At 42.2% G+C, this 22,372-nt stretch overlaps 1 protein-coding gene and 1 long non-coding RNA gene across 3 annotated transcripts in view; one reads left to right on the top strand and one right to left on the bottom strand.

The window, feature by feature from the left end:
- LOC101595545 (cytochrome b5 reductase 4) overlaps window positions 1-22,372 on the top strand; it is a 76,136-nt gene that overhangs the window by 20,169 nt on the left and 33,595 nt on the right. Inside the window, exons 4-10 of one of the 2 annotated variants that reach the window (XM_004660464.2) lie at window positions 3,467-3,548; window positions 8,201-8,230; window positions 10,204-10,264; window positions 11,583-11,640; window positions 13,437-13,530; window positions 18,084-18,116; window positions 19,986-20,108. In XM_004660464.2, coding sequence (XP_004660521.2) covers window positions 3,467-3,548; window positions 8,201-8,230; window positions 10,204-10,264; window positions 11,583-11,640; window positions 13,437-13,530; window positions 18,084-18,116; window positions 19,986-20,108 — 481 coding nt within the window. The remainder of the gene's footprint in view (window positions 1-3,466; window positions 3,549-8,200; window positions 8,231-10,203; window positions 10,265-11,582; window positions 11,641-13,436; window positions 13,531-18,083; window positions 18,117-19,985; window positions 20,109-22,372) is intronic. The other variant, XM_045160807.1, reaches the window with a different exon arrangement.
- On the bottom strand, window positions 541-8,081 carry LOC123464088. The gene is made up of 2 exons (XR_006639346.1): window positions 8,036-8,081; window positions 541-712 (listed from the first exon to the last, which is right to left on the bottom strand). It is a non-coding gene; the product is annotated as an uncharacterized LOC123464088 (long non-coding RNA).

The raw sequence follows: 22,372 nt of genomic DNA, 5'->3' as shown, positions 1-22,372 counted from the left end.
TTTATATTTTATAGTAATTAGCCATGTTATATCAAGTTGGGCTGTTATTGTTCCAGATACTGAAATCAGATTGAGTTATTCAGTTGCTTTTGATCAAACACAATTTGATTCTAATACATTAGTAATTGTTTTTTGACCAGATTGCCAGAAAGATTATTTGTTTTATGTTTAAAAGTACTTAGATGTGGGACTGTGGAGATGGTTCAGCAGTTAAAGTTGCTTGCTTGCAAAGCCTGCCACCCCAGGTTCAATTCACCAGCTACCCACATAAAGCCAGATGCAAAAAGTGCTGCAAGTCAGTGGTGTTTCTTCACAGTGGCAAGAGATCCTGGTGTGTATGTGTTTGTGTATTTACAAGCATAGAAAGACAGAGAGAGAGAGATCGAGAATGGATGAGCCAGGGCCTCTATCCACTGAGAACATAGTCTAGACACATGTACCACTTTGTGCATCTGGCTTTATGTGGGTGCTGGAGAATCAAACCCAGGTTAGGTTTTACAGACAAGTGCCTTGACTGCTGGGCCATCTCTCTAGCCCTGCAAATTTTTTTTTTTTTTTTAAGCACTTAGTTCTATCTACTTAAATGGCTGGATCTCATTTGCTGAAATGTTCTTCTGGATTTAAGAAAAGTCCTGTTTGCCCATTACTTGTAGTAGCAGTCTCCTTGGAAGTTTCTTTGTGCTTTTCTCCATGGCTATTTGCTGTTCGTAATCTAGCAAAATAAGCAAAAGAAAAGATTAGGGACATTTGCTTAAACACTTTTCTGCTATATTTTTCTCCTGGATCACCCCATAACACTTGAGGTTGAATATATTCTTCTATAAAAGAATTCTCAATAAATCCAGTCTTTCTCACATTCCTTGGCATTGTGAGTTTATCTGGACCTCACTGGAAGAAGGCTTGTTGGGAGTGTCAGGAGCTGCCTGTTCCTGAGCAGTTCTTGGTGAACAAGCTGTTGCGTCCTGCTTGATTTTACTGAGATTGCTAAAGCTTTAATTATACCACTTTAATTCACTGTGAAACAGAGCAACTTTGTATTTTTTGTTTTGTTTTGTTTTTTTGAGGTAGGGTTTCACTCTATCTCAGGCTGACCTGGAGTTCACTATGTAATCTCTGGCTGGCCTCGAACTCACAGCCTCCCTAGGCATGTGCCACCATGCCCAGTTCAACTTTATATTCCAAAAACTGGTGAAGCTTCTGGGATCTTTCAGGGTGCCCCATATTTGAGTTGTACTAAGTAAGTATATGAACTAAACTTTGTCATTTTCTTTCCTAATTTTGATCCTATTGCTGACCTCTTGCCTTGCATGTCCAAGTCACTGATGGATAGTTTGATAGCTGTTGGTACTTGATGCAGTATACCCTTATATCATACCAACTTACCACCTTGCCTCATTTTCCCTGTTGCCTAGTTCTGGCAAGAGGAACTTGAAGCCACTGAGTAGTTTTTCCTTCTCTCGTTAGGCTCCAGAGTCCAGTCCTGGTCAGATTCCCTCATCAACATTGCACTTTCTCCCACTGCCTTTGCTCAGGTCTTTGGCCCTGCTGCTTCAATACTGTCCAGATAGCTTTTATCATCAGTACCGATTCAGTTAACAGGACGGCTTGATTTACTTTCTTCCTGCCCTGCTTCATAACTCTCAGTGGCTCACTGCTGACAATGGGATGAAGTTAGCTGTTTGGCTGGTATTTGAGAGTATCAAGTCAGTGTTCTTCTTAGTGTAAACTCAATTGCCTGCTGTTGTAAAGTTCCATGATTCACAAGTCCTATACTGTTTCTTCCTGGAATCTGTTTCCTTCATCTGCCTTATCTTCTACCCATTCTCACCTCCTGGAGACAGGTATTTGCAGTCATGTATGCTCCTTAATATTTGGCAAATGAAATTCAATGTTAATAAGTTAGTGCCCACTGATAAATATATATTTGTTATTTTAGTGTTATTTTTTTTAAATTCTGGTACCAATATTATTTGACCTAAATATTTTAAAATATTTATTTTATTTATGTATTTGACAGATAAAGAGGGAGGGGGAAGAGAGAGAATGGGCTCACCAGGGCCTTCAGCCACTACAAACGAACTCCAGATGTGTGCGCCGCCTTGTGCAGCTGGCTAACATGGCCCCTGGGGATCAAACCTGGGTCCTTTGGCTTCGGAGGCAAATGCCTTAACCGTGAAGCCATCCCTCCAGCCTGACCTAAGTATTTTAATGTTAGAACAATATATTATGATTTGATGAATAATACTAATACAAATTATTTTTCTTTACTTACCTTTTTGAATAATAGAAGGTTTTTATTTTTCTTTACTGATTATTGTACAACCGAAGTAGCAGTTTGAGTTTGATCATGTCAGTTACATACCTGAATCATAATAACCAGCTTGCTTATCAGTCATGCTTCCCATGTGTAAACAGTTCCTCATTTGCAAAGCCTCAGTTGATTGGCAAGTCAAGCCATTGCCTGTGCCTGTGTACTTTTCCTCAGGGTGGTGACAGACATACTTTATGGTAGAAGTGTTTTTTTGAGAACTTCTGTTTTATCACACAGGAAGAATAGGAAGAAGACACCTGCTAAAGGGCTCACTCACATTTAAGTAGATTAATAATTCTATACATTGTGAAAGATATTTTTAGATGCCATCCACATGTGTGTGGTGGTGAAGAGAATTGAGATTCCTAGTACAGTTTGTCTATTTACTTAGGTGTGTGTGCATGTGTGTAGGTAGATAGGTAGATAGTGCAGGGGAGGTACATGTATGTAGTGTGTTTATGTATATATGTAGCTGTGTGTCACTGTGTGTGTGTGTGTCTGTGTGTGTAAGGACATGTGCTCGTCAGCAAGCATTTAGAGATCAGAGGACAACTTCTGGGTCCTTGTCCTCACTGTCCACCTTCTTTTAAGACAGGGTCTCTTGTTTTCCTTTGCATTGAAATCACAAATGCATGTGCCATTTTGACGCTGGCTTCATGTGGGTGCTGGGGAATCGAACTTTGCCTGGCAGCCTTGCTAGCAAGCACCTTTAACTACTGAGCCATCTCCCTAGCCCCTAGTACAGGTTTGAGCCACTGCCTTTATTAGTGGTGAAATGACAGCAGTTTTCCCCACCCGTGCAAATGTCAAAGCAGTGAAAAAGATGAGTAACCTTTTGAATATTCGCTTGACACCAGTTAGAACAGTGGAAACCTGGCAGGTTGTCAGAAACCCCCAGAGGCCTGTAGACCACATTTCCAAAATGCTGTTCTAAATAGTATCTATGGTTGACTAGTGGAATCTGCTTCAGTCAGAACAGTTTAAGAAGGTTTTGTCTGTGTTGATTACAAACATGATTACAAAGCTGTCACACTGCTTGTCTGCTGCAGCAGAGCTATCACACTGCTGCTTCTCTGCTGCTGCAGAGCTGTCATACTGCTCCTGCTCTGCTGCTGCAAAGCTATCACTCTGCTTGTCTGCTGCCACCTCCTTCAGGTTCATCGCTGGGTCAACTATGAGTCCATGCTGAAGGAGTGCCTGGTTGGAAGAATGGCTGTGAAGCCTGCTGTTGCCAAAGGTAAGTGATGCCGACACAGCTGGTATTACTGGTGTGCGCTTTCAAAGTAAACTTTGATTTCAAGAAATAGGTGATGGGCTGGAGAGATGGCTTAGTGGTTAATCGCTTGCCTAAGAAGCCTAAGGACGCCAGTTCGAGGCTTGATTCCCCAGGACCCACGTTAGCCAGATGCACAAGGGGGTGCATGCGTCTGGAGTTCATTAAAAAAGAAAAAAAAAAAAGAAATAGATGAAAAAAGTCCCTATATTTTCCCCATTTTCACTGTTCTCTTGCTATAGCTGCTGGAAAGGTTTTTGCTTTAGGTCTTAAGAATGACAGTGACTTTTCCTTGAAAACTTGACATGTTTTGTAGAGAAAGTTTGTAGAGAGAAGAGTAAGTATCACAGAAGCAGTATTTGTCTTTGGTTTACATTACTCTCTTACTCCATTGCTCAGCAGGCAGATTACCTCCAATACCTGATTAGGGGTGGTGGGATCATTTTTTTAGACTAGTATTTTTGGAATGAGTATTTTGGGGAGAGATCTTTTTGTAACTTTCTGTGTATCTCAGGCCAGTCTCAAGCTAGAGATCCTATTTTTCTCAGCCTCTGAAAGGTTGGGATTGTGTGCTCCATGTTTGACTTATGGTATAACTTTTATCATTCATAAAACACAAAAAGTACAATTTTTCCTTCCATATTTGTCTCTTCTAGTCCTTGCCACTTTGCCTTGTATAACTCAATTTTTAAACTTCCTTAAAAACATTACCTCCTTCTGAGCTGGAGCTGCTCTCTGAGCTTGTTCACAGTCATCTCTTTTCCTCCTGGCCTTCTTGTAGATGCGCACCCCTAAGAGTGTTAGACTTGGAATTGGAGTAGCAGGAAAACTTTGTATAATCTCTTTCTATGAAAGATGATAGTCACTACTAACTTTGATGTTCAAATTAAAAATAAATTGTTTTGTCTGAGGAAGGGGCACCAGGTAATGGGAGATTATAACCAAATTGTATTATGCTCATGTATGAAAATTCTCAGTGAAAAAGTTTAAAAGAGGCATTTATGTACTTCTGCTTACCTTACTATTAGCCATGGCAGTCTGCTGCATCTACAACAATAGATAATAAATTGTTCTGCTCAAGCAGTCTTTCACTACTTAGTTCAGTGAGAGACTTTGTTGCCATGTACTTATATTTGAACCTAACACCATGGCTTATTAGCCGTGCAACTAGTTGGTGTACCTGCGAGCTTTCATTTTCTGATCTATAGTGCTGCATCTTGCTTGGAATCAGGGTACAGCTCCTGGCATAAGACGTGTAGCAGGCCATCACTGAGGGTGGTTTCTTTTCCTGCTTACTGCAACAAAATAAGTAATGTGTGTATGTGCGGATGTAAACATTTGAACTCTGGTGTTTGGAAACTTCTAAACATCATATTAGTTTTTATGTTCACTGCCCCAGTGCTAGCAAGAATAGGATCCTAGCTAAAATTCCTAGATGACTAACTTCATCGATGGTCAGTGTTGGAATCTTTATGTGCTCTGTGGTGTCCTGCAGGGTGATCAGATCCTTCTGTCTGTCCCATAGCAGGTATGAAATCAGAAAAAGGACTCTTCCTCTCTAAAAAGAGAGAAATAATCCTCCAAATGCTTCATCACATAAAACATTTCTGTTTCAAAAGAATGGGTTAATTGGCAGACAGTTGCCAGATTGGAAAAAAAAAAAAAAAAGTCAAGTGGAGTAGGAGTCCAGAATGGTAAACTAGCTCTGAAGCCCCTGTGTCTCCAACTCCCATGTAGATACTGAGAGCCTGGAGCCACACAGAAATGTTAAAGGTCACCCAGGGATGGAAGACAGGGGTTTGAGTCCATAAAATGCAGGCTGTTGGAACTGAGCTCCTGTATATAGTCTAAAGAGCTACATTTTCGGTGGCAAAAGTCTTTCACAAAAAAAGAGTGCTATTGGGGTGTCTTCACTTTCTTGACAGTTATAAAGGAGAGGAAAGATAAATTTCCTCTCACAACTTCTAACACTTTTGATAGTACCAAGGGCTTGCTGCCAGTGCACAGAGAAGCCAATGTGATGGCACTGGGTTTTTACAAAAAGAAAAATCCTGCTGCTCTGCCAATGTAGCCAGGAGGCTGGGAGTTCTTCACACAGGGTTTCTGTTCCCTGTCAGTTGGCACCTGGCTAATTTATAGGGAGGAACAGGGGAGAAGCAGGATGGTTGGGGAGGGGAAGCTTGGGAGGCCTTTAGTGCAGGCATGGGAGAGCACCATGCTTCTTCGCAGCTTGCACTTTTTTTTTTCATCTTTTATTGGTTTCTTGTACAGATAGGTTCTTGCAGTGTACACCAGGCTTGCCTCAGACTTGCAGTGATCCTTCTGGCTCTGCCCCCAAGTGCTGCACTATACCTGACTATACAGACTACCATTTGTTTACTGTGTTTTACTGGAGTGCTGCAGTTGAACCCAGGGTCTTGTCTGTGCTGGACAAGCACTCTACCTGCAAGCTGTAGCCATAGCACTTGCATTTTATGTCATGTTCTGAGTGGAGGATTTTTAAGATTACATTATTTACTTATTTGAGACACAGAGTGTGAGAGAGAGTAGCAGAGGGAGAGAGAGAGAGAGAGAATGGGTGTGCCAGGGCCTCTAGTTCCTGAAACAAACTCCAGATGCAAGTGCTAACTTGTGCATCGGGCTTTTCATGGGTACTGAGCAATAAACTCAGGTCCTTAGGCTCTGCAGGCATGCATCTTAACTGCTGAGCCATCTCTGTAGCTCCAAATGAAGGATTTTTGACCTTGTAATGTTGAAAGGTCATCGACTAGAGGAGCTAACTGCTTCTACATACATCTGTGCTTGAAAGCCACCTTCAAACCATGCTTGCATTGATGCTAGGGGCTTCTCCTGAAACAACTTAAGCCCCTTGTTATTGTAGCATATTTCATATGCATTTCATATCTCATAGTATTGCCAGGCCTTATCCCATTTCAGTTTTGCCCACCTATGTACTTATATTTGCCACTTAGCACTTTGAAATAAGTTTGGAATTCAAACCTCAAGCCAGGCAATAAAATCCTTCCCGGCTGGTTTCCTACACGATCTGGCGAATGTGTGTGCAGGGGTTTTAGTGTAGGATTTTGCTATCAGCAGGACACACTCGAAATTCCCACAGGCACAGTTGAGACAGGTGTTAGTGTTCAGCAAAAACTCTGAGAACATCCCAGGAAACCAGTCTGTAAGAATAAGTGGCAGTTGAGTGCGAACAGCCCGAGGGCTGGCCTGCTTCTCTTGGGGGGGGGGCTCATGGCACTCCGTTGGGCACCCTCTGAGGAAGCACTCTGACGGCCCTGTGGGAGAAGGACCTGGGCTTGGTTCAGCCTCGTGCAGTGCTGTAACCACTGCAGGCTCATCTCACTGATTTCATAACATAATTTTGGTAAAATGGAAAGGATGGTGATCTGTCTACTTAGTCTAGATCTGTGTTTTGGGTAGTTGAATGAAATAGAGGTATTTATAGAACGTCTGGTGAAAAGAAGTTGGAAGACAAATGAAGGAAGGGATGAGGGAGGGAAAGCGAAGGGTGGGAGAGAGTGAAGAAGGAAGGAAAGCAGGCTGAGTGCACATGGATGAGCATGGTGGAACACAGCACTCCAGGATGTTGAGGTAGAAAGGTCACCAATTTGTGGGACCATGGGGCTAGCCTGGGCTACATAGTGAGACCCTGACACCCCCTTCCCCCGTAATACAAAGTGATATCTTTCAATTTGTCATCTTGTCTTAGTTTAATTATCCTGTAAAAAAAAAAAAAATTAGGTTCTTAGCAATTTGCTGTGGGCTTTATTTTTACCATAATTGCATAACACTTAGTTAATGAGATATATTATAATTTTCTGGGCTGACAAGATGGCCTAGCAGTTAGAGATGCCTGCTTGCAAAGGCTGCCAGCCCAGGTACCCATGTAAAGTGACATATACATCTGGAGTTTGCTTGCAGTAGGAAGAGGCCCTGGCATACCTGTTTTTTCTCTTCCACACTGCCAATCTCTACTATCTCTTAATCTCTTTCTCTTTTAAAATATTTTTATTTTAAGTTTCAGCCTTGTGAGTTGGTTTCTATCCTGAAGAAAATACTGTTAAATTTTTTCCAAGTTAAGTGCTAGGATTGGTAAGCAAGAAAAAAAATCACTTTCTTCAGGTTATTGTCCTGTATTTTACCAGAGTATAATCCTATAACTTGTTTACTTTGGACTGGTTTTGAATGGGATATCCTGGTCAGTGTGCTCTCTGGGGAATTTCCTGGGGAATGGGGTTGTAGCTCAGTAGTTGAGTCTGTGCTTAACAATCCCAAGGTCCTCAGGTTGAATTCTCTGGCACTTTGGGATTGGTGGTGAAGAAATTAACCAAGATACTAGGAGAAAAGTTAGCAAGGAAGTAATAAAGACCTTTGAGATGAGAGACAACATCTAGAGAAATTGCCTGGTGATCTTAGAGGTGAGACTGACTTACCTGAAACAAAGGCCCTCCATTTACCAGCCTCATTTCTGTCTTCAGGTCTGAGAAGAAAGCCTTTTTAGAAAGGTCTGTTATGCTTAAAGCAGTAACATGTCCTGATACTCTCTTTGACATGATTGTACTCTTAACTGATTCTGTTTTCCCCAAATCATCATGCAGACTGTCATGAGGAAAAGAGAATCTTAAATGGTAAGTCACATAAGTTTATAATAAAAAATGGATCTTATTCACATGCTGTATCCAGGCTTGATTCACAAAATTGTCTGGGAGTATATAAATTATTTTTAATGCCAAAAAAGTCTCTACTTGCCCAAACTTAGAGGATTTACTAGAAATTCATGGGCACCTCATTCTATCACTCTTAAAATAGGTGTTTCTATGACACCATCTGCATTAAGCTTAAATATGATCTTTTCCTGCTTTTTTCAGTTTAGAAATAAAAAATTCTTACAGACCTGGCTTTTCTTACACCTATACTTTTGTAGTAAGCACTCTAGGGTCCATTACTAATCACTTTACTTTGGATATATATCCAAAACTTTGGCCTTGCTATCACAGCAAAGACTTCCCTGGCCTAAACATGTAGTGTGTTCTGCAGAATCGTGTGGGAAGTGAGCAAGCCACCTGCCTTGGACCTACTCAGCAGCCTCATTCTGGAAGACCATCTGTTTGGCATCTTAAGCTTGTGTATAAGCAGAATTTTGAAAACTTAACAAGCTAGCTTGTGTCCAAGGTGCTTTCCAACTTTAATGTTATGTAATTACTGTGACTTATATCTTGACAACTCGGAGACTCTTAAGTTTTTCCTGCTTAGTTTGAAAATACTGATATATTTCATAGTTATTTTCAAAAGTCACTATTAGCCATAGTCTTCTCCCCCCCCCCCCCCCAGAACTCAATTGTATAAACAACACACTCCTTTGGTGGGAGAAAAATGCTCAGTGCTTCCAGATCTCCAGAGTTCTTCCATGTCTCAGAACTTTCTGAAGTGTTTTGGAGACCACAGTGTCCACACCCTGTGAATGGTTGTGTTGATGTGACCCACATGAGTAAGTTGGAAAATTAGTATCACATGTTGGTGAGGTAGTAGAGTGATTCCAACTCTCAAGACTGTGGTAAAAACATAACTAGTGCAGCCACTTCAAAAAGTTCCTCAGGAGTATCTCCTAAAGCCAACATGAAACATAGATGCATGCCCTTTAACAGTGTGCATGTAGGTATGTGCTGGGGTGATGGCTTAGCAGTTAAAGGCACTTGCTTGGAAAGCCTGCCAGTCCCAGTTCAGTTCTCCAGTACCCACATAAAGCCAAATGCAGAAATGGTGAATACATCTGTCCATTTTCACACTGAGACCCCGGTGTGTGTGTATACACTCTTGTTTTCCATTTTTAAATCAGTTCCATAAATGCAGAATATGCAAATAAATAAACAGTTTTTTAAAGGATTTTATTTAGTACTGTCTGTAATAGTCCTAAACTGGAAGCAGCTAAAATGTCCATCACAGGAGAATATATAAGCTGTGATATATCCATACAGCGGAAAACTGTTCAGTAGCAAGGATCTCATGAATGATATATTCAACAGAATAAAGTCTCAGAAAGCTCGAGATTTGACTTGTTCCTGTCAGCTGTGCCTGCTTGCCCCAGGAGCTGTGATTACCGAAAGAACACATCTGTGATTCCCTTTGTGTGACAGCCAAGCATGGGCAAAATCTAATCCTGGTATACTGTTAACACAAGTTAGTAACTTTAAAAAAATCATGGTTTCAAGAGTAGCAATAGGGCCTAGGGAGATGGTCTCATCACTTAAAGGTGTTTGCTTGCAAAGCCTGATGGTCTGGGTTCGATTCTCTAGATGCACAAAGTGGTGCATGAGTCTCAAGTTTGTAGCAGAAGGAGGCATTGCTTCATCCATTCTCTCTCACTTTGTGTGTGTGACTCTCTCATAGATAAATATTTTAAAAAACAGTCACAATAGTGGCTGCCCTTGGAAGAGGGGCAATGATAGGAAAGATCATAAAAAACATGCTGGCACAGGGTCTGTTTTATGAAGAGACATTTAGTACTTTTATAATAGATATATGTGATTATCATGATAAGTTACTGAAAAGACTAAAACTATTAAGTGCTGCATAGGTAAGTGAACTGATTTTCTTTGTGAAGGCATGCTTCCCAAGAGCCCTGTGTCAGATCCAGTGCCCACAGAAGATCCTATTTCCCCAAGGTATACATTCTTTTCTTTTTTTGACATGTGTATATGGGTGGTATCCATGTTTGGGGGGCGGCCCACATGTGTGTCTGTATATACACCCTTGTTTTTAAATCAGTTCTACGTATGCAGAATATGCTAACATTTTTAAAGCAGTCAGCACTCCAAATGTAATTACTGCATGTGATCAGTCATACTTGTACACAAGCTGCAGTGCCTCAGTCATCAGGTGCTTGCAGAACGAATTCTACCATCCATATGAATGTTAAACATAAATTTGATTGATGTTTAATTCATTTTGAACACTAATATTTTAAAACATTATTTAAAATTTTCTGATTATAAAAATATACATTTATAGAAAAATTTAAAGTCAAGTGTCAAAAAACGTGTAATCCCACTAACCTTAGATACATAGCCCTAACAATTGACTTACTCTTTGTAGTTTGATTCATATCATACATATGTGAAAGTTATCCTGCTCTATAATATTGGTGTCTATTCTGTGAGCAAAGTCCTATGTCAGTAAGTATTCTGTGGAAGCATATGTTTTTTGTATTCCATCTTCTGATCATACCATAAACCATTTGAATATTCAGTATTTCTATAACTAGTTGGCTTTTTATCAGTCTTAATGGAAATCCTTTATAATTTATTAGACACTGATGGTCTTAAATAGTTAACACCAAATTAAGCAATCCATATTTCTGCTAAGGCTCATCCATGGCTCTCAGGGTTCTCTGTGCCCTCTGTTATCTTCTGTCCCCTTGCAAACCTGTGTTCATCTTACAGCAGCACCCTGCTATCCCTGTGACACTGTTTTATGGACAGTTTTGTTAAGGGACCGAGTTTGCCTCCTCTAGACTCAGTAGGTAATCAGTGCAAAACAGTCTTGACTGGACCAATAGCTACAGCAAAACAGACTTAATTTTACCATAAGTTCAATTACTACACATTAACCTCAGGTTCATTTCTTTAATAGCAATATTTTTACAATGGGGCCAGAAAGAAAATAGTCTTCCTCCTTAACAAAATATATCCTGTTGTTACTCTAATAGAGAAAATTGTAAGCAGGAAGACTTGGAACCTTTATTTTATGCATGTTATTTTATATTTTTATTTCAATTCTTGAAATGACAGATTTTTAAATTTTAAACTAAATACCTGTCGGCTACATAATAAAGAATATAACATGTTAAGACCACCATTTATTTAGAAAAAATGTTTTAACCTAGAAAAATATTTGTTCAATGTGAATTTCCAACATTGAATAATTTAATATATGTGACTGCACATTGTTGTCAATACTGATTCCCTTTTTTCTATTTCACAGCTATGACTGGTTCCAGACAGCCTCTTTAGTCACCATTGTCATATACACTAAACAGAAGGTAAGCCTGCCATTAACAAATGAGGAAGAAAACAAGCAAATAATAAATGTTGGTCATGTAACAGGTCCTTAATTTTTTTGTATATTGACTTATTTACTCTTCATAACAAGCCAATCAGGCAGTTACTGCTGTTCATCCTATTTTACAGAGAAACATTAACTTACCTAGAATCACATAGTAGGTAGCAGTTCACTGACTGGAACCCAGGTGGTCTAGCTGTTGCCTGAAAAGCATACATGCTGTAGCCTTAAAAAAAAAAAAACAGACCAAAAAGCATTTTGTGTGCTTTTCTGTGATCTTTTTTAAAAGTGTTAACAACAAAAGTGAATCATAGTGAACTTTCCATAATAATAAATATTCTGGGGTTAGCAAGACTTGACTGCTGTGTGTGTCTGAGTGTGCTTGAACCCTAATGGAGTTAAGAAGCCCCTTTGAAAGAAAAGCTGGGGAGATCATCCATTCCTTGAGTCTTTCTTGGCACTGTTTTTATGTAAGACACTGGTTTGGATGATAGGGGTCTAAATCATGGGCCAGGTCCATAGTGACTTGGCTTTCACAAGGCTTGCAGTCAGCTGGAAGGCTAGAGGGTTAAGCATCTAGCTTACACATCTGAGTACATGCCCTGTCAGCTGAAAGGCTCCAGTGGCTAGAATGATGAGCATGCATCTCGGGCATCTGGGTACATGCTCTGAGAGCTATAAAGGGTCTGTGTTTGAGGAGCTATGTGGACTTAGAGGTACATTCTGACTGCTAGGGATTTTAGGGAGTTCAATTACTTAAGTGGTTGTAGAACCTCCTCTCAGCCACATGGTTCCTGTCGTTCTCGGCAGTGTGAAGTGACCCTTACGCAGGAATGGCTAGCTCTGCACAAGGCAGCCAAGACGGCCACAGACACTTGTAGCTCCCCTTTGCTATTGTTTTTTCATTCCACAGTGTAAGACCAAAAGGGCAGGCCCCAGGGAAGGTAGCATCTATTCCTACAGTAATACCACTGAGACATAGAATGCAGATGGAGAAGGGAAGGAGAAAGATTTCTACATGAAATAATGTCTTCCATGTGTGGTATAAATATTGTTTGTTTGTTTGTTTATTTAGGAGGGGAGAGAGAGAGAGAGAGAGAGAGAATGAGAATGGGTGTGCCAGGGCCTCTTAGTGCTACAAATGAACTCCAGACACATGCACCATTTTGTGCATTTGGCTTTATGTGGGTACTGGGGAATTGAACATGGGACAGCAGGCTTTGCGAGCAAGTGCCTTTAATCACTAAGCCATTTCCCCAGCCTGTGTGTGGTATAAATAGTAGCTACCAAGTACCTTACATTAATTCTATTAAGAGATTAAAGACGTCTAAGAATTTTTTTTGCTAGTGCATTTCTTTGGGTGAGCTGATATCAAGAGGTTATGAACATTGCCCAGCATCATGTAATTAATAGTGGAAAAACTATAATGCACACAAATATGTCAATTTCTGGTTCTGATTCTAACTGTTTACTATACCGTTTCTTCAGCAAATATATCTAATGGATCAAGCAGTGCTCTAAATATCATGTTGTAAGCTTACGATTAGAGATTACTGAGGAAGGAGGTATTATAGAGGTAATGTGTAATCACATTTGTAATAATGTGCTTTGAAGAACTGGGTAGGGACTGGGGTAGGGAGAAAACAGAAAACCATTTGTATAGCTCGGAGGTCTGTAAAGAGCACCGCAGAAACTAACGTTGACTGCCATAAAAATGGAGTTATAGAAGTTTTGGGGAAATACTTTTTATTCTTTCTATTTTTGCTTCTGTTTAAGGATATCAGTTTAGATTCAATCATAGTTGACTACCAAGATGGTTCCCTCAGAGCAGAAACAATTATCAAGGATTATGCTTATCTCTTACATATGGGTGAGTACTTTATTTTTGTTTTTGTTTTCCAAGGTACTGTCTCACACTAGCTCAGACTGACCTGGAATTCACTATGTAGTTACAGGGTGGCCTCGAACTCACAGGGATCCTCCTACTTCTGCCTCCTGAGTGATTAAAGGTGTGCACCACCATATCTGGTGCATACCGTATATTTATTAATTGGAACAGCTTTTTTCCTTTAGTTGTCTTTTTTTTTTTTGATCTTGCTTGTGTCACCGTGCATCTAGCTTACGTGGCACATGAAGAGTCAGATATTGAGTCCTTAGGCTTTTCAGGCAAGCACCTTAACTGCTAAGGTATCTCTACAGCCCTAATTGTCTTATTTTAAAAGCTGTTACTGTTTTAGCTTGTCATAGCCAAGCAATTGTTTTTGTTTTTTCTTTAGTCATGGAAGTGGTGCAAAAGACAGTGTGCTGTAGCCTTGCCAAATCAAAGCACTTAGATGTGATCAGAAGTAATAACACTATTTCCTCCCCACTTTTTTTTTAAGGCAAGCCCAACAGACTGGCCTTTTCTTTTATGTGAGAGAAAGAGAGGGGGGAGGGAGGGAGGAAAGAAGGGAGAGAGAGAAAATGAGAATGAATTAGCATGCCAGGGCCTCAAGCCCCTGCAAATGAACGCCAAATGCATGTGCCCCCTTGTGCGCTTGTGTAACATTGCAGTCTTGCATCCCTGTGTGTCTGCCTTATGTGGGACCTGGAGAGTCAAACAAGAGTATAAAGGCTTAGCAAGCAAGCACCTTACCACTAAGCCATTTTCCAAACTTTTCACTGCCTTTTTAAAATTTCTTGTAATTGACATCTATGAGAAAATACTTGGAGGCTTGATGGTCCAGGACTCGGCTGGGCCTAGCTTACTAGGAGATTCATTACACGTTTCCATGCTGTCTCTGCCATGGGAGTCAGCACTGCACCAGATAACCTGACCGTAGTGCCCCTCACTGCCCGTCTCACGTGGCCTGACTGCAGGTCTGAGCGTCCCTCACTGCCCGTCTCACGTGGCCTGACTGCAGGTCTAAGGGCCCCTCACTGCCCGTCTGATGTGGCCTGACTGCAGGTCTGAGTGTCCCTCACTGCCCGTCTCACGTGGCCTGACTGCAGGTCTGAGTGTCCCTCACTGCCCGTCTCACGTGGCCTGACTACAGGTCTGAGGGCCCCTCACTGCCCGTCTCACGTGGCCTGACTGCAGGTCTGAGAGTCCCTCACTGCCCGTCTCACGTGGCCTGACTGGAGGTCTGAGTGCCCCTCACTGCCCATCTCACGTGGCCTGACTGCAGGTCTCAGTGCCCCTCACTGCCCGTCTCACGTGGCCTGTCTGCAGGTCTCAGTGTCCCTCACTGCCCGTCTCACATGGCCTGACTGCAGGTCTGAGTGTCCCTCACTGCCCGTCTCACGTGGCCTGACTGGAGGTCTGAGTGCCCCTCACTGCCCGTCTCATGTGGCCTGACTGGAGGTCTGAGTGCCCCTCACTGCCCGTCTCATGTGGCCTGACTGGAGGTCTGAGTGCCCCTCACTGCCCATCTCACGTGGCCTGACTGCAGGTCTCAGTGTCCCTCACTGCCCATCTCACGTGGCCTGACTGCAGGTCTCAGTGTCCCTCACTGCCCGTCTCATGTGGCCTGACTGCAGGTCTCAGTGTCCTTCACTGCCCGTCTCACGTGGCCTGACTCCAGGTCTGAGCGTCCCTCACTGCCCGTCTCACGTGGCCTGACTGCAGGTCTGAGTGCCCCTCACTGCCCATGTCACGTGGCCTGTCTGCAGGTCTGAGTGTCCCTCACTGCCCACCCGTCTCACGTGGCCTGTCTGCAGGTCTGAGTGCCCCTCACTGCCCGTCTCACGTGGCCTGACTGCAGGTCTGAGGGCCCCTCACTGCCCGTCTCACGTGGCCTGTCTGCAGGTCTGAGTGCCCCTCACTGCCCATCTCACGTGGCCTGACTGCAGGTCTCAGTGTCCCTCACTGCCCGTCTCACGTGGCCTGACTGCAGGTCTCAGCGTCCCTCACTGCCCGTCTCACGTGGCCTGACTGCAGGTCTGAGTGCCCCTCACTGCCCAACTCATGGGGCCTGACTGCAGGTCTGAGGGCCCCTCACTGCCCGTCTCACGTGGCCTGTCTGCAGGTCTGAGTGTCCCTCACTGCCCGCCCGTCTCACGTGGCCTGTCTGCAGGTCTGAGGGCCTCTCACTGCCCGTCTCATGTGGCCTGTCTGCAGGTCTGAGCGCCCCTCACTGCCCGTCTCACATGGCCTGACTGCAGGTCTGAGTGCCCTTTGTGCATATCAGTTATGTTTTCAAATACTTTATAACTAATTTTGTCATCACGGTAGCTAGCAGTAAGTATATCTTGCTTTTCTTTGAGCAAAAGCTCTAATTGGACTTGTCCCAAAAGCAATGTGGCAGGACAGGAGTATCCCATCCCACTTGGTATTCTAACAAGGAGTCACTACTGCCAGTGAGCACATTCCACCCAAGCTGGGGAGTATAGTTCAGAGGGGCTGCAGCCTGTCACAGAGGTCAGCACTTTATGCTTCGGGATAAATTGTCTGCAGGGAGGTGTCAGGCATTAGAGTTCATATAAGAACTTGAGGAATTTGGCTCCAAACTGCAGCTGTTTTCTCACAGGGTTGTGAGTATTTGAACCACATCCCTTTTTCAGTGACTGGGAATACTCAGTAGCACCTGACCAGGTTCAAGTCTGCAGAGGAAACTTGTAATCTGGCTTGGTCACACAGAAGCCAAGGTGCTTTGTATTTCTTAGAACAGATAAAGTTGGGAAGACTTGGGGGCTGAGAGAGGCTCCACCAGCGTATGCATGCGCGCACGCGCGCACACACACACACACACACACACACACACACAAGTACATATGTATGCATGTATGTGTATATCTAATGTTCCATTCAAGAATATGTAAGTCTTGGGCTGGAGAGATGGCTGAGTGGTTAAGGCACTTGCTTGCAAAGCCTAACCACCCATGTTCTACATGGTGCATGTATCTGGTTTCATTTGCAGTGCCCATCTATCTCTTTCTCTCTTGTCTCTCTCTCTCAAATAAATAAAAATATTTTTAAACCTTTTTTTTTAAATTTTGTTTTTTTGAGGTAGGGTCTCACTCTAGCCCCGGCTGACCTGGAATTCACTATGTAGTCTCAGGGTGGTGACAAACTCATGGTGATCCTCCTACCTCTGCCTCCCAAGTGCTGGGATTAAAGGCATGAGCTACCATGCCTGGCTTAAAAACTATTTTTTTTTTAAATTTTTATTTATTTATTTTATTTGAGAGTGACAGACACAGAGAGAAAGACAGATAGAGGGAGAGAGAGAGAATGGGCACGCCAGGGCTTCCAGCCTCTGCAAACGAACTCCTGACGCATGCGCCCCCTTGTGCATCTGGCTAACGTGGGACCTGGGGAACCGAGCCTCGAACCGGGGTCCTTAGGCTTCACAGGCAAGCGCTTAACTGCTAAGCTATCTCTCCAGCCCTTAAAAACTATTTTTAAAAATATGTAATTCTTGAGGTGTAGAGAGGGCTCCGTAGTTAAAGATGTTTGCTTGCACAGCCTACTAGACGATTGTTCAGTACTCCAGCACTCGTGTAAAGTGAAGTGGTACGTGCATCTGTGGTTCCCTAGAGCTCAGAGAACCCAAAGCTCGAGGACCAGCGAGTCTGGTATTCCTTTGCGGTCTGGCAGTTTGTGGTGGCAAGAAACTGATGCAAAGAAGGTGGAGTATGGGCACCGCTTAGTTGTCCGTTGACCTCCATGTGTGCATCATACACATCCCTCCCCTAAAGAAAGAAAGACAGGAATGAAGAGAGGGAGGGAGCAAAGGAGGAAGGTAAAAAAGAAGGAAGGAAGGGAAGAGAGGGAGGAAGGGTGATAGGAAGGAAGGAAGGGAGAGTGGGAGGGAGGGAAAGAAAGCAGTGTACCTCTGAGGTACCAGTGTTATATTAGAAAGACTGAAATAATGCAGAATTCAGAGTGCCAGTGAAATTTAAAGCAGGTGCTTATAAAACTTCTCTCTTTTAATTCCCCCTTCCTATTATATAAGGACAAACTGTTCTCTTATAGTAGCTGTTATATCGTAATCCCTAGAAAGTACCTGGTTGCTTACAGATTCTCAAGAACTTTGTTTCCTGAATGGGTCTTCAGCAATAGAGAAAACAGTAAGAAAAAGGCTAAGGCAGACTTCAGCCAGCCTGTGTGCACGAGGCTCACAGCCTGCGCTGGGCCATCCTCAGGTGCCGTCCTCCCCACCCCCTCACCCCACCTGCTCTCTCTGGTCCTTCCCCAGTGCTGTCAGTCCGGCTCTCAGCTTATGGGCAGCTGGCTGTTTACTCCTCTGTGGCTACAGAGAAATTGAGTAAGCGTGTGTATCAATGATTTGACTCTTTTTGATCATGTGTGTCTTTTAGTCTCTCAGAGTACGTCTAGTCTAGAAATTTGAAATAGGACATTTAAAATGATCTTACATGGTGCTCACATATCTTATGAATTGATTTTTGGTTTTAACTAAATACATTTTCTTTGAATACCAGGGCTGTGCCATGAAGTACAAGAAGAATTTTCTGGTAAGTTCCTCAAAACAACAATAAAATATGTATATACCTATACCAAGCTGTGATATTTTATATATAAAGTTATATTAATTTTCAAATACACTCTTAACCAGCCATGGAGGTACACACCTTTAATCCCAGCAATTTGGAGGTAAAGGTAGGAAGATTGCCATGAGGCCACCCTGAGACTACATAGTGAATTCCAGGTTCGCCTGGGCTAGAGTGAAACCTTACCTACAAAATAAAAGTAAAATAAAATACACTCTTTCTGATTTCTGTCCTTTTTCCCTTCTCCATGTACCTCTTTCCTCTTTCCCTCCCTTAAAAAAAATTTCTAGGACTCAGGAGATGGCCCAGTCTCCAAGGTAGTTGACACTCAAACAGGAGGAGCAGTGATGCATGCCTGCAAGCCCAGTTCTGGGGAGGCAGAGACAAGGAGAGCCCTAGGGCTTGCTGGCTAGCCAGTCTAGCCAGATCCATGAGCTCTGAAAGTGACCGTGTCTAAATAGTATTGGGGGAGACACCTGATGTTACATGCATGCATGCATACATACACATGCAAAAAAAAAAAAAAAAAACCCTCCTATGCCTTCTTTTTCCTTCCCCTTTGCCTAATCCCTGCCCTGATATCTGACATGTAGCTTGTAGACACACACTAAGCCAGGCAGACGTTTCATAGGATGCATTCAAGTGGGTAATGTCAACAGACACACTCAGGTTTGAATGTTGCCACGAGCACTTGTGCGATGCGGATTTCACACAGCTGTTTGACGGCAGGAGGCCCCTCATCAGTTCTGCTTCCAGGTGCTCTCACACCAGTGCGGGCTCTCCCTTCACCACGTACCACAGTAGCTCACAAAATCCAAGAACTGGCTTTTTATTTTGGTGAAATTTCAAATGAGTGATCATTCAGTTGGGTTAATTTGGCTTGTTTTGTTTTAAAAGGTTGTTAGATTGTTCCTAGGTCCTCAGTTTACATTAAGAGGAAGCAAATGCATTGTGTCTAAAGAAAAATGAAATGTATTTAAGACCTTTGAAAGCATTTTTAACTCATCAAATTTAAATCAATATACAGAACTTCAATATTATCCCATATAGTCTAAACTGGTTTCATTGTTCACACTATAAAAGGTTTATAGTCAGCAAATATTCATGCATACTTTATTCATTCTGTACTCCCCAGCAAAGATTCATGTGTATTTTATTCATTCTACACTTACTAGGCACTTACTCTTCTGAGGCTGTTCTGGTATTTGTAGAAACTGTGTTGTTCTACTAAATTAACTAATAAAGCCCTACCCAATCCTTACTAAATATTAAAATGGAGGAAAAAATTTATTGGGGGGGGTCTATTCAGTTGTAACATGTATGCATCACCTCCTCTTTTAAGTTATTTCTAGTTGCCATAGCTATATTGGTGTTCATGTGAAACCAGAATAAATATTAGTGTTAGTTTGGCCCTGGATAATTTGGTTTGAAAGAAGCTAATCTGTATCTAAAATACATTAAGCTGGAATTAGCATCATATAAAGCATAAACAATTTTGGTAAGTAAACAAAATCTTATTTTCCCAGTAGTTATTGGTGCCATTATTTAAGATCAGGATATTTTGATTGAGAATGGTTGTTTTGTTATTGGTTGGTTGAGTTTTTTGTTTTGTTTTGTTTTGTTTTTTTCTTTGTTTGATTTTTGAGTTAGGATCTTTTGGAACCCATCTTAAGTCCTCCATGTAGTCTTGAACTCTTGAGCTTCCTGCCTTCACCTCCCAAGTGCTGGTACTACAGGTGTGCACCACCATGGCTGGTGAAAATGTTGGTTTTCATTTTTTACATTTAGTATCAAAGCTATAACTGATATTTATCTTTTTTTTTTTTTTTCCAGTGCGAGCTGTTGAGAATGTGGGAAAAATAGAGATCACCCTGAAAAAAAGACAAAGCACTTCTTGGAAATGTCTCGGTCAGCCCTTGGAGAAGCATAATTCATTTACTCCAAAGAAAGACTCAGGTATGCTGTGCATTTATTTTATTACATCAGCTGCATGCTTGTGAAATGATGGTGCTAGTGGCAGAATTGTAGGAGAGCCTGGGAGGTGTGATGCGATGAGCTGTGTCTCCATATCGGAGCTTTCACTCCGAAGCCTCTTTGTATTGTTTCCATAGTGGATACATTTTAGCCTGGACTATATAATGTTTAGGTATGACAAAATTGTTAGGTCTTCCAGCTCTTTGATTGTGTCACTAATTTTGGTTCGCTTATTTATTTTGTTTGTTGTTTTGTAACATAGACTTGAGATGTAGCTCAGGGTGGCCTGGAACCTCCTGTGTAGCCCTGCTGGCCCTAAACTTGTGGTCTTTCTGCTTCTGCCTCCCAGTTGCCGGAATTACAGGTGTATGCTACCATGCCTGGTTTCTACCTCATTTTTAGCTTATAAGAACTCTTTCAATTTCTGTCCATTGGTTTTTCATGTACTGTTCTTCATGTCTTTTATCTTTTTTAAGAATTGCCAATAGTGTTTTACAGTTTCCTTCTTCCTTTGTACCCTCTCTGTCTCCCAGTTTTCTTTGCTGTTTGTTTTTATGTTTTTCATATTTGGTGCTTCCTTTGAATGCTCTGATCCTCAGGGATCTGCTTATATTGCAGCTGACTAGAAACCACATGTAGGTGCAGTCATGGCCAGCAATATCATTTGTGCAGCGCATAGTTTCTGTGAGAAAAGTCTGAGTCTGATATTCATCAAGGTCCCTAGAGTGGGCAGTCTTCTCCCTTCTACCAGTCTTTGGAAACCTTGTGTGGAACAACAACAACGAAAATGCTAGAGTGTATATTTACTTAGCTTTATCCTCTTCCTTTTTATGTTTCCGCCCCCCAGAATACTGTCTTAGCATACTAACTACTACTGACTGACTAATTGGCATAAGAACAGAAGTTGGTTTTCTTAGTTCTGGAAGTTAGAGGCCCAGTCAAGGTATTGGTGGGATTAGTCTCTTCTTAAGGCCTCTCTCCTTGGCCAGTGTGATCTTCCCTTTCTATGTCTATGTCCTAACTCCTGCTTGTTGATAGCACACTAGTCACATTGTATTGGGACCATCCTATTGACAGCACTTTACTTAATTACCTGTTTTTTTTTTAATTTTTTTCACTTATTTTATTGAGAGCTTTACAATGTGAACATACAATCATTTGATCATGTTCCCATGCCTTGTCTTTTTTTGTTCTCATTCTCTACCCAACATCCCCTGAGAACCCTCTTCTTTCAAGGCAGTCCTTCCTCTGTATTGTTGTCTCATTCATTTTGTCCTCTGTGTCAAAATGTTGATGGGCTCAGAACTATGCTGGTCTTGTGGGGTTTTGGAAACCACTCTAAGGTCATGAATGTACCAGTCAGTTCATGTAGGAGGACAGTCCCGCACAGGGTCCCTATACATCCTGTACATTCTTTCTGTCTCCTCTTCTGTAGTGTTCTGTGAGAGTTGGAGAAGGTAGAAACCTCCTTAGGTATTAAGCTCTCAGATACCTCTTATTTTCTACTTTAATAAATTTTGAGTCTCCTCACTGTCTACCACTATCTCCTTAAAGAAAATCTCTACCTAGCAGTGAGAGCAGCACTCATACTTATCACTTACCACCTCTGCAGTGTTCCCAAAGACCTTGTCTCCAAACACAGTCCTGCTCTGTGTATCTCTGGGTATTAAAACTTCAGTGTAATAACTGAGAGTAGGTATAGTTCAGTCCATAACACATGCCTGACCCAAAGACCTGTGCTGCTTCTCTAGAGAGCAGACTTAGAATATTTGCCCAGATGAGAGCGAATCAGTCATATGGCTGTGCTAAGTAGAAAAGGACTTTAGGAGTTGGGAAAGCGGGAGCATCCAAGCTGCTTCCACCAACTTTCAAACAGAAAATGGTTTTCACTGCACTCTGGCTCTGATTCCAGAAGTGCTGATCCATCCAGCTTCTGAGTCCAGCAGAATGGGATTTTGTATTATGCTGGGTCAGTATTGTCCATGCTTAGGATTTGGCTTTCTTGGTTCTACTGAGTGAGTTGCCAGTTATCTATAGCCTTGGTGGCTTCCAGCATTTATTACTTCATCTCTTCTTTCTGTCCTGGGGGCTTATGCTAAGACAGAAAAGCAGCCAAGCACACATGCACAGCCTGGTTCTTTAGTGATTTAGATAACTTCATTCACTCAGCTTGCCATCTTTAAGGATTTGAAATTAACATAAATATTAAAATTATTGTATGTAGCCGGGAGTGGTGGCGCATGTCT

This window comes from Jaculus jaculus, chromosome 10 (assembly GCF_020740685.1).
Source record: "Jaculus jaculus isolate mJacJac1 chromosome 10, mJacJac1.mat.Y.cur, whole genome shotgun sequence".
Taxonomy (NCBI): domain Eukaryota; kingdom Metazoa; phylum Chordata; class Mammalia; order Rodentia; family Dipodidae; genus Jaculus; species Jaculus jaculus.
Note: the sequence above shows the minus strand (reverse complement) of the source record. Positions and strands in the feature narration are given on the sequence as shown.